Source organism: Aegilops tauschii, chromosome 2 (assembly GCF_002575655.3).
Source record: "Aegilops tauschii subsp. strangulata cultivar AL8/78 chromosome 2, Aet v6.0, whole genome shotgun sequence".
Taxonomy (NCBI): Eukaryota; Viridiplantae; Streptophyta; class Magnoliopsida; order Poales; family Poaceae; genus Aegilops; species Aegilops tauschii.
Window position 1 is genome coordinate 399,267,406 of NC_053036.3, and position 12,319 is coordinate 399,279,724.

The 12,319-nt window shown below is 43.0% G+C and overlaps 1 protein-coding gene across 1 annotated transcript; it reads left to right on the forward strand.

Moving 5' to 3' along the window:
* Positions 1-5,101: 5,101 nt before the first annotated feature.
* LOC109737671 (protein FAR1-RELATED SEQUENCE 5-like) lies at positions 5,102-5,674 on the forward strand. The gene has a single exon (XM_020296796.1). It carries the CDS (start codon positions 5,102-5,104, stop codon positions 5,672-5,674), a length of 573 nt encoding a protein of 190 aa, XP_020152385.1.
* The last annotated feature ends 6,645 nt before the right edge of the window (positions 5,675-12,319 follow it).

Below are 12,319 nucleotides of genomic sequence, written 5' to 3' on the forward strand. Positions count from 1 at the left end.
AGTACGAGAAGCATTTATGACAGCTAATTGTTCATCAGGAAAGCTATCATCAATAGGTAGTGGGTCATCAAGAACATTCTCTAACCTAGACAAGTTGTCTGCAATGGGGTTCTCAGCTCCCTTTCTATCAATAATATGCAAATCAAATTCTTGTAGCAAGAGAACGCATCTAATAAGTCTAGGCTTAGCATCTTTCTTTTCCATAAGGTATTTAATAGCAACATGATCAGTGTGAATAGTTATTTTAGAATCAACAATATAAGGTCTGAACTTATCACAAGCAAAAACAACTCCTAAGAATTCCTTTTCAGTAGTAGCATAATTTCTCTGGGCATTGTCTAGAGTTTTACTAGCATATTGAATAACATTTAATTTCTTGTCAACCATTTGCCCTAGAACAGCACCTACAGCATAATCACTAGCATCACACATAATTTCAAAGGGTAAATTCCAATCAGGTGGCTGAACGATAGGTGCAGAAATCAATGCTTTCTTAAGTATTTCAAATGCTTCTACACAATCATCATCAAAGACAAAAGGAATATCTTTTTGTAATAGATTAGTCAAAGGCCGAGAAATTTTTGAGAAGTCCTTAATGAACCTCCTATAAAAACCGGCATGACCAAGGAAACTTCTTATACCTTTGATGTCCTTGGGACACGACATCTTTTCAATAGCATCAACTTTAGCTTTGTCAACTTCAATACCTCTTTCAAAAAATTTATGCCCCAAGACAATGCCTTCATTAACCATAAAGTGGCATTTCTCCCAATTCAAGACAAGATTAGTTTCTTCACATCTCTGCAGAACTCGATCAAGGTTGCTCAAGCAATCATCAAAAGAGGATCCATAAACAAAGAAATCATCCATGAAAACCTCACAAATCCTTTCACAAAAGTCAGAGAATATAGCCATCATGCATCTTTGAAAGGTGGCATGTGCATTACATAAACCAAAAGGCATACGTCTATAAGCAAAAGTACCGAAAGGGCAAGTGAAACTGGTCTTTGCTTGATCATCAGCTGACACAGGTATTTGAGAGAAGCCAGAGTAACCATCTAGAAAGCAAAAATGTGTATGTTTGGATAATCTTTCTAGCATTTGATCAATGAAAGGCAAAGAGTAATGATCTTTTTAGTAGCTTTATTTAATTTGCGGAAATCAATTACCATCCTATAACCTATAATAATTCTTTGCGGAATCAATTCATCGTTATCATTAGGAACAACAGTAATGCCTCCCTTCTTAGGGACACAATGGACAGGACTTACCCACTGACTATCAGCAACTGGATAAATTATACCTGCTTACCACTTCTTTCGTCTTAGGATTTAGCCGTCGTTGATGATCAATAACTGGTTTAGCGTCTTTCTCCAAATTTATTTTGTGTTGACATAGAGTGGGACTAATGCCCTTAAGATCATCAAGAGTATATCCAATAGCAGCACGGTGCTTCTTCAGAGTTTTCAATAATTTCTCTTCCTCCTTCTCTGAAAGGTTAGCACTAATAATAACAAGATATATCTTCTTTTCATCAAGATAAGTATATTTAAGAGTATCAGGTAATGGTTTAAGCTCAAACATGGGATCACCCTTGGGTGGAGGAGGATCCCCTAGGATTTCAACAGGCAGGTTGTGTTTTAGAATAGGTCCCTGTTTAAACAATACTTCATCTATTTCCCTTCTTTCATTCATAAACATATCATTTTCATGATCAAGCAAATACTGTTCTAAGGGATCATTAGGAGGCACGGCAATAGAAGAAAGACCAATAATTTCATCCTTACTAGGAAATTCCTCATCATGGGGTTGTCTATGAAATTTAGAAAAATTAAACTCATGAGACATATCACCCAAACCAATAGTAACAGTATCCTTTTCGCAGTCTATCCTAGCATTAACAGTGTTCAAGAAGGGTCTACCAAATATAATGGGACAAAAGCTATCTTGTGGGGAACCAAGAACAAGAAAATCAGCAGGATATTTAACCTTCCCACACAAGACTTCAACATCTCTAACAATCCCAATTGGTGAAATAGTATCTCTATTGGCAAGCTTAATGGTAACATCGATTTCTTCTATCTCAGCAGGTGCAATATCATGCATAATTTCTTTGTATAAAGAATGAGGTATTGCACTAGCACTAGCACCCATATCACATAAGCCATGATAACAATGATCTCCTATTTTAACAGAAATAACAGGCATGCCTACCACAGGTCTATGTTTATCTTTAGCACCAGGTTTAGCAATTCTAGCAGTCTCTTCACAGAAGTAAATAACATGCCCATCAATATTATCAGCCAAGAGATCTTTAACCATAGCAATATTAGGTTCAACTTTAACTTGCTCAGGGGGTTTGTGTGTCCTAATATTACTTTTGTTGACTACAGTTGAAGCTTTAGCATGATCCTTTATTATAACAGGGAAAGGTGGTTTCTCAACGTAAGCAGTAGGAACAACAGGATCATTATAAGTGATAGTCTTTTCTTCAACCCTAATAGGTGCAACTACTTTTACTTCAATGGGAGGATTATATTTAAACCACTTCTCCTTAGGGAGATCAACATGAGTAGCAAAGGATTCACAGAAAGAAGCTACTATCTCAGAGTCAAGTCCATATTTAGTGCTAAATTCACAGAAAACATCGGTATCCATAAAAGATTTAACACAAACAAACTTAGGTGTTATACCTGACTCTTTACCTTCGTCGACGTCCCAATCTTCAGAGTTGTGTTTAATTCTTTCCAATAAATCCCATTTGAATTCAATAGTCTTCATCATAAAGGAGCCAGTACAAGAAGTATCGAGCATGGATTGATTATTACGAGAAAGCCGAGCATAAAAATTCTGAATAATCATTTCTCTTGAGAGCTCATGATTGGAGCATGAATATAACATTGATTTAAGCCTCCCCCAAGCTTGAGCGATGCTTTCTCCTTCGCGAGGCCAAAAATTATATATATAATTACGATCACGATGAACAAGATGCATAGGATAAAACTTCTGATGAAATTCCAATTTCAATCGCTTGTAGTCCCATGATCCCATATCATCACATAGCCTATACCATGTCAATGCCTCTCCCTTCAAATATAAAGGGAAGACTTTCTTCCTGATAACATCATCGGGCATACCTGCAAGCTTAAATAATCCACAAACTTCATCCACATAGATTAAGTGTAAATCGGGATGCAATGTTCCATCTCCTGCAAAAGGATTAGCTAGCAGTTTTTCTATCATACCCGAAGGAATTTCAAAGTAAACATTTTCAGTAGGTTCAGTAGGTTGAGGAGCAACTCTTTGCTCTACTGGTCGGGGTGAAGATACCCCGAACAAGCCCCTCAGAGGATTACTTTCCATAGTAGCAAGTGACAGTAAATTTCAGCACACTATATAAATTTTTCCTTACCAAAGGTGCTTCACTCCCAGTCAACGGCGCCAGAAAAGAGTCTTGATAACCCACAAGTATAGGGGATCTATCATAGTCCTTTCGATAAGTAAGAGTGTCGAACCCAACGAGGAGCAGAAGGAAATGACAAGCGGTTTTCAGCAAGGTATTCTCTGCAAGCACTGAAATTATCGGTAACAGATAGTTTTGTGATAAGGTAATTTGTAACAAGTAACAAGTAACAAGTGTAAATAAAGTGCAGCAAGATGGCCCAATCCTTTTTATAGCAAAGGACAAGCCTGGACAAACTCTTATATGAACGAAAAACGCTCCCGAGGACACATGGGAATTATCGTCAAGCTAGTTTTCATCACGCTCATATGATTCGCGTTCGGTACTTTGATAATTTGATATGTGGGTGGACCGGTGCTTGGGTGCTGTTCTTACTTGAACAAGCATCCCACTTATGATTAACCCCTATTGCAATCATCCGCAACTACAACAAAAGTATTAAGGTAAACCTAACCATAACATGAAACATATGGATCCAAATCGGCCCCTTATGAAGCAACGCATAAACTAGGGTTTAAGCTTCTGTCACGCTAGCAACCCATCATCTACTTATTACTTCCCAATGCCTTCCTCTAGGCCCAAATAATGGTGAAGTGTCATGTAGTCGACGTTCACATAACACCACTAGAGGAAAGACAACATACATCTCATCAAAATATCGAACGAATACCAAATTCACATGACTACTTATAGCAAGACTTCTCCCATGTCCTCAGGAACAAACGTAACTACTCACAAATCATATTCATGTTCATAATCAGAAGGGTATTAATATGCATAATGGATCTGAACATATGATCTTCCACCAAATAAACCAACTAGCATCAACTACAAGGAGTAATCAACACTACTAGCAACCCATAGGTACCAATCTGAGGCTTTGGGACAAAGATTGGATGCAAGAGATGAACTAGGGTTTGAAAGGAGATGGTGCTGGTGAAGATGTTGATGGAGATTGGCCCCCTCCTAATGAGAGGAGCGTTGATGATGACGATGGCGATGATTTCCCCCTCCGGAGGGAAGTTTCCCCGGCAGAACAGCTCTGCCGGAGCCCTAGATTGGTTCCGCCGAGGTTCCGCCTCGTGGCGGCGGAGTTTCGTCCCGAAAGCTTGCTTATGATTTTTTTCTCGGACGAAAGACTTCATATAGCAGAAGATGGACACCGTAGGGCCACCAGGGGGCCCACGAGGCAGGGGCGCGCCCAGGGGGTAGGGCGCGCCCCCCACCCTCATGGCCAGGGTGTGGGCCCCCTCTGGTATTTTCTTCGCTCAGTATTTTTTATTATTTCCAAAAATAACTTTCGTGGAGTTTCAGGACTTTTGGAGTTGTGCAGAATAGGTCTCTAATATTTGCTCCTTTTCCAGCCCAGAATTCCAGCTGCCGGCATTCTCCCTCTTTATGTAAACCTTGTAAAATAAGAGAGAATAGGCATGAGTATTGTGACACTATGTGTAATAACAGCCCATAATGCAATAAATATCAATAGAAAAGCATGATGCAAAATGGGCGTATCAGATGCCATGTGCTCCTTTCATAGGAATAAATAACCACAGTCAGTCATTGCAGTTCGGATGCGGGCTCGTTCGGAACAAAGACACGGATGGGTACACTTGGCTGTTCAAGACCTTCTTGGAGTGCATGGGTGCACTTGCTCCGATGAACATAATAATAGACCAGGATTTTAGCATGCATGCGGGCATAGAGAAGGTCTTTCCGTTGGCAGTGCATAGGCACTGCAGGTGGCACATTATAAAGAAGGCTGAGGAGACGCTAGGACCGTTCTTTGCTAACCGTCCAGAGCTGCACAGTGCATTCGAGCTGTGCGTGGACCACAGCTTGACGGTGGAGGAGTTTGAAAGGAGCTGGATGGCTATGATTGAAACATATCAAGTGCAAGACAACAAGACGCTTGCTAGCCTGTGGGAGAAGCGAATGTACTGGGTGTCGGCCTACTTCATGGAGTGCTTCTTCCCGTTTCTGCAGACTACGCAGCACAGCAAGGGGTTCAATGCTGTTTTGAAGCGGTACGTGAGCCCTGGCAACTCATTGCTGCAGTTTGCCAAGCAATACTCCGCTTTGCAACAAAAAATACTGGGATCTGAGCTACAGCAAGAAGCAAACACCGCGCTCAAGCCGCCAAAATTGCTAACGTATTTACCGATGGAGAGGCAGATGAGCAAGATATACACCAACAAGATTTTTAACAAGTAAGTCAGTTGTGTTACAATCTTATTTGCACAAGCATGAAGGTAGTAGGTGCCATGTAGAATGCAATGCAGTTGAAAAGCTTATTTGAAAATGATGATTTTTTGAAAGTAGCCATCGAGTACAGAGTAACCATGATATGTAGTTGTCATGTTTAATGAACTACAGTTTGCCATGTTTAATCAACTGCAGTTGCCATGTTTACTCAACTGCAGTTGCCATATTTGATGAACTGCAGTTGCCATGTTTAATGAATTGTACTTCCATTGGCCATGATGGTATGGAATGAAAATGCCAATTAAAGATGTTATGCAATTGCCATGTTTACTCAACTACAGTTGCCATGTTTAATGAACTCCAGTTGCCATGTTTAATGAAATGCAGTTGCCATGTTTACTCAACTGCAGTTGCCATGTTTAATGAACTGTAGTTGCCATGTTTAATGAACTGTACTTCCATTGGCCATGATGGTATGGAATGCAAATGCCAATTAAAGATGTTATGCAATTGTCATGTTTACTCAACTACAGTTGCCATGTTTAATGAACTCCAGTTGCCATGTTTAATGAAATGCAGTTGCCATGTTTACTCAACTGCAGTTGCCATGTTTAATGAACTGTAGTTGCCATGTTTAAACGAACTGTACTTCCATTGGCCATGATGGTATGGAATGCACATGCCAATTAAAAATGTTATGCATTTGCCATGTGAAAAAAATATCATGCAGATGCCATAGCCATCATTCATTTTAGATGCCTTTCCTACGTTACAGCCTACAACAACATAAGGTGCTACAAAAAACATCACACAAGAGTTTAACAAAACCACACAAAACTTGCAGATTCCAGGAAGAAATAAAGCGTGCCAGCATGTACACGGCTTTCCAGGTGGACGAACATACGTTCAAGGTGTGTTCTATCATGGGCATGTCGGATTCATAACCTGAAGACCTAGACAAGGGGAGGAACTACTTTGTAAAGGCCTTGATAAGCGAAGGCGAATACTACTGCCAATGCTGCAAATTCGAACGGGACGGGATTGTGTGCTGTCACATACTGAAAGTAATGGACATGAACGCGGTGACACGAATGCCCCGCCATTTCATATGGCGACGATGGACTTGGGACGCTGACGACGCATTGGGGCCGCAAACATCAAATGCAGTTTTGGCTGTGCATGATGAGAGACCAGAGTCAACCATGGATGCCTTGAGGCACGTTGTATTGACAAAGAACTATGCTGAGCTAATAGATGAAGCGTGCAAGAGCGATGAGACAGCAAGGGTCGCAGAAAAAACACAGGAAGGCCCTGAAAAGAGAGCTTGATGAGATCAAGAAGAGGAAAGCTGAGGAAGCCTTACACAGGTTCCCCCGTACCACAAGTGTGCCTTCGTCCACGGGGCCATCATCTGAAAACTCGGAGGTAGGATCTGGAACAGCAAGCACACAAACCCAGGTCAGGAACCCACCCCGTTCCATCACAAAGGGGCGTCCAAAAGAGATAAGATACAAATCGGGATTGGAGATTCAAGCAAAGCACAAGAAAACAAAGAAAGGGATGGGCAATCCGTAAGCAACATTGGAGCACTGTGACTTGGTTGTTGGTGACTTTTTTGCAAGCTAGATGTTATAAATTTGTAAAAATGGGAGAATGACTCTTGAGGTGCAACAGAAGCTGAAAGGAAATGCCATGAATCAATGACTGTAGTTGCCACGTGTGTGGTACTGAAGTTGCCATGTCTTTTCATCTGAATCTGCCGTGTATTTTCTACTGAATCTGCCATGTTGTTTCAACTGAATATGCCATGCGTGTTCTACTGAATCTGCCATGCCTTTTCTACTGAATCTGCCATGTTAGTTCTACTGAATATGCCATGTTATTTATACTGAGTCTGCCATCGCGTATATTTCCGTGTTCAGTCAACACATTTTAGTTCACACATATTGTATTGTGTGCAAGCTATGGAAAACAAGTTGAAACGATCACGTGCAAAAACCGTAAGGTTACGGCTGCGTACAAACTACCATGCTAGCCAATACAGTTAGCAATGCAAAAAACCAAAAAAACCAAATGAGAAAGAACGATAACTTTCACTAACCATGACTGATCAACTACATTTGCATGTTTTCAGACATCATAGACGCATTCAAAACACCAAACTGGTACTACAAAACCACAAACGCATAGTAATACTGAAAACACATAAATGTATCTGCTGTCACACCTATATTACAAACTTTTCAACTGTCGCTCACACGCCACCACTATATACTAGGCTACAGGAAGATGCAGTCATAGCATATTACATAGACATTTTGAAAGAAACAAGGTAATACCTTACATTCCTCGGCAACAGAATGTAAGGTAGGCGTTTGGTGTGGAGCACCACGTGATCACTTGTACTTCTTGGTGGCTTTCTTGACAGCTTCCTCTATAAACTCTCGTGCGTTGGACCGCGTGTTGAAACTTCGTTCATCAACCAGTTCCATGTGTAAATTTTGCGGAGCTCGACGACCATTGCAGCTGTGACGACAGGGACTCGTCGACCTTCCCACTTAGCAAGGTATTCCAACATGTGAAAGCCACAGTCGTGCCTATAAAACAAAAGAATCAGGTGAACTCAAGAAAACAGAGAAGAAATCATAAACTTCAATGAAGTTGTGGCACGAGGGTTAGCATTGGTGTAGAGGACACATGAAAAAAAGATAGTAATTACCCGTTTCCTTGCTTCGTGGTCGCAACATACTCGATTGGAAAATGTCTGATCTGGACCTTTGAGTTTTCATAGTGATGGTTCCATGTCTCTTTGAGGTTGTTGATGAAGTATTCAGCATGCGTAGTAAGGTCTACGTCAGCTTATGAACGCATTGAATCAAGCACCTCAAATCGTTGGTTCTTGAGGTCAAGGCAAATCGCGTAGTGGTGACCACACTTGTCATGTGGGTCCTGTGGTGCAAGCTCCTGGAACATGGGGAACATGACCTGTAAGTAAAAAAAGGAAAGAAAAAGCAGAGTTCACATCATAAACAGACATGATGTAGTTGGAAAAATGATGTGTAAGGATATCGCCGGTTGCACTAAGAGGCACATGAATGACATAAAAGCAAACAGGTGTCCAAAAAAGTACACCATCGTAGAAAATGGGTAGTTGCACTTTGTAATTGAAAGAAGTTGCCATCCATGTATGGAGTAAGTTGCCCAGTATTATAGTTGGAGCTGCCACATAACTTGCATTAAGAAACAAATTAAAACTCATTTTACATGGCAGCTGTTGCCACATGAAACACCTGTCACAGAACAGGGTGTAACCCACATGTGAAGCATATCTACTGGCAAAAACATACCAAGGTGGGAAAATGTGCAAAAAGGGGAGGAATACTCACACATTTCTTCATTGTGAGCTTGAAATCACCATGCGCAGCAAAATGCTTCCTCAGGATTTTGTGGTGGAAGTCACCATCCCATATTTTGCAGGTCACGCTGTACTGCATGATTGTTTTGTCGGGAGACATATCCATATGCCTGTTGATGAAGTCAATCCCACATGCAACTACATTCTGCGACATTTTGCCAAGTGGCCTCACAGACTTGGCAAGATCACCCAGGTCAACGTACGTCGCATCACATTGTATGATCTTGGTTCTGTCCAAACATGAGTTGTATGAAAATGATGTAACATGAAAGAATCATGTCTACTAACTAGAAAAAAGAAATAAATTGTAAAACAGAGCATCTATAGAAATAGCAAAAAGGAAGAAAAGTAAAAAGGAAAGCAAATGAGGGGTTATGCGGTGTGGTCATTACGCTTTCAACTCCTTCATGTGCTTGCTGTTGGACCTTGCATTTCCAAAGCGCTTGACAATTTCGTACAGCTGGTTCTGATCCTTTGTGGCCTTGAATTCTGGCTCATAGTCATCCGCGGGTGGTGCGTGAACTACCCTATGCTGCCTCACAGAACCAGGGGTGGCACTTCTAATGGTATCCTCAGATACGGACTCGGTATGCATGCTAGAACTTGATTGCCCCTGACCTCGTGAGGACCTCCTCTGCAGTGCTGCCTCCTCAATCCTGCGGTAAGCTTCATCAAGTGACGGCGTAATCTCCTCAGGAGTGGCTGCAATGATAAAAAAAGTGGGTTAGGGCATGTGGGAAAATAAAACAAGTTAATTGTGCAAAGAAAGGGTGTAGGATGTGAAAATGTAGGTGCAAAGTTAGGGAGTTGCCATGTGGAGGCAACTACAGTTGCCAGGTGTAATGAACTGTAGTTGCCATCTGACAACTACTGAAGTTGCCATGTGGGTTGAACTGCAGTTGCCCATGTTGTATCAACTCCAGTTGCCATGTGCTTGCCGAATGGAAAATGCAACATGGCAACAAGAAATGTAGGTGACATTGTGCAGCAAAATCCAGTTGCCATGTTCTTCAGATAACTTTTGCCATCACCGGTGAGAAGCCAAAAAAAAGCTTGGCACAAAATTTAGACTAGAAAAATGTGTAGAACAAAATGATAAACGCATAAAAAGAGTACCTTGCACAATCGGCTCTGCAAACTTCACAGCCTTTCTGCCCTCAACCATTGGTTGCGCCATCATTGGGGCCATGCCTGCCGGGAAAGCAAAGGCAACTGGCGTAATGCACCGCTGGTTGATCTTGGCTGATGCCAAGGCAAAAGCTCGGTGGGGTGAAGGCCATTGGGTGCCTCTCCTGCCTACTAGCCGGACCACGAACAACTTGCGAGGCATAATCCAGGGGTGAAAGATCAACAAACATTTCTGCCTCGTCTGCTGCAGAATCATCAGGCTTATTAGTAGGGCGGGGCGTGTGGTCAGCGGTATCAGTCGCAACTTTCTTGCCAATCTTCTTGTTTGGGCTGTAGGGGACACCAATGTTGACTGGGAGCTTAGAAGTACGCAAATTTAAGTTGGGGTTCTTCGCGGCGGGTAAAGACGCAGTCTGCTCCGGACGTTCACCTCCGTCAGTCGTGCCCAACTTGCCACCTGGGTCAGTTGTACTCCGGTCTTCAGTTTTCTCCATAACATTGCTTTCGGCAGGTGGTGGGAACAGAGTGGATGCAGGCACGTAACCAGAGTCATCTCTGCTGCTCCTAGCTATAGCTGGTGCGTTGGGTATATCTGCAGATTGCTTGCGGGGGCTATGATGCCTAGGTGGAAGACCAGCTCGCGAAACGGTCGCCTTAGCAACCTCTTGAACACCAGAAGCTGGAGCTGTTGTGCCAAGACTCTCACCTGTGGATGGCATATCAGTCTGAACTGTCGCCTCAGCCCCTTCTTTCGTGGACGCAGAAGTGCCACCACCCACGCGCTTGGAATCCGTATCAGATGAGCGGGAATCTTCCTTGCTTAGGTTGATCTCGGGGGTGTCCACTTCAACACTTGCTGATCGGGTGGCATGGCTCACAGCAGCATCCTTCATTGCCAGCAGAGTGGGCAATATCTCAGCAGTCCTGGCAGATACTGACTCATCACTCCCGGATGTACGGATGCCTGCTGTTGTAGCCTGCACATCTGCAACCGGCGGAGAAGGTCGGCCGCTTGCATCAGAGCTAGTTGGAACAATGGACGGTGCAGCAACAGCTTTGTCGACCCGCGCCTCATGAGAATCTGAGTTGCCACTTGTCGACAGCTTTGAGTGTATGTGTTCGAGTGGGTCTCTGGGGTTCTGCTTGGTCACGCGTTTGGTAGTCTTCTTCACCCTGCAAAAAAGCACATGAACAGTGTTAAAAAGTAAACAAAAATAGTTGCCATGGTAGCCATCTTGAAGAATGAAAAAATGTGTGATGTGCCAGAGCTGCCATTTCGGACTAGGTATGGGATGAGTTGCCATATAGGTGGAACAAGAGTTGCCATATAGGTGGAATAAGAATTGCCATGTGACCTAGTTAGCAGTTGCCATGCAGGACAAGCAGGAGTTGCCATGTAGAAAAAAAAGAGATCATGGGAAAACAGCAGTTGCCATGTGAGACTGATGGCAGTAGCCCATGTGGCAAGCTGGACAGCTGCATTGAAAAGCAAAAAATATAGCACTATGACATTGAAAGAACAGGGATAACCTACTTCTTGACTGTCTTCCTCGAGTCTACCAACATGACAGGATCCCCGGTGTTGGACGTCGTCGTACGAGGAGATGACCTAGTGGAAGGGGTGTCACCAGCAATGGGGCACCCTTGTTCAAACGCGCAGAAACACGGGTTGGCGTTGGTGCTTGTTTCTTCATAACTGCTCGCCCACAAGCTGTCGCCTCACTGCACGTGTAAGAAAATGACAAAAAAAGGTACCAAGTGTAAGCCACGAAAATAATTGCCACGCTTAGCAAACAAATGGAAAAAAGGGGTCAGTCTGTTCAAAAGGAGAGACAAACAAGACACTAAAATAGATGTCGAACCTCCTCCTAGCAGCTAAGGGATCGGTCCTAGACCTCTTGCCAGGAGAGCCCTGCCCAACGTCCTCTGGAGCCCTCCCCCTCTTTGAGGGCGACACCCCCTTGTCTCTCACAGCGGTATGTTCTTTGACTTTCTCCGGTGGGGGGGCATCTGGTGCAGCCTTGCCCTTCTTACCACCTGCACAAACTTCAACGTGCTCATCATTGGTGTCATGTTGCACGTTCTCCATGTCATCATCATCGTCCTTGTCG

Coding starts and splice junctions, on each gene's coding strand:
- LOC109737671 (XM_020296796.1), top strand. CDS start 5,102: ATGGGTGCACTTGCTCCGATGAACATAATAATAGACCAGGATTTTAGC.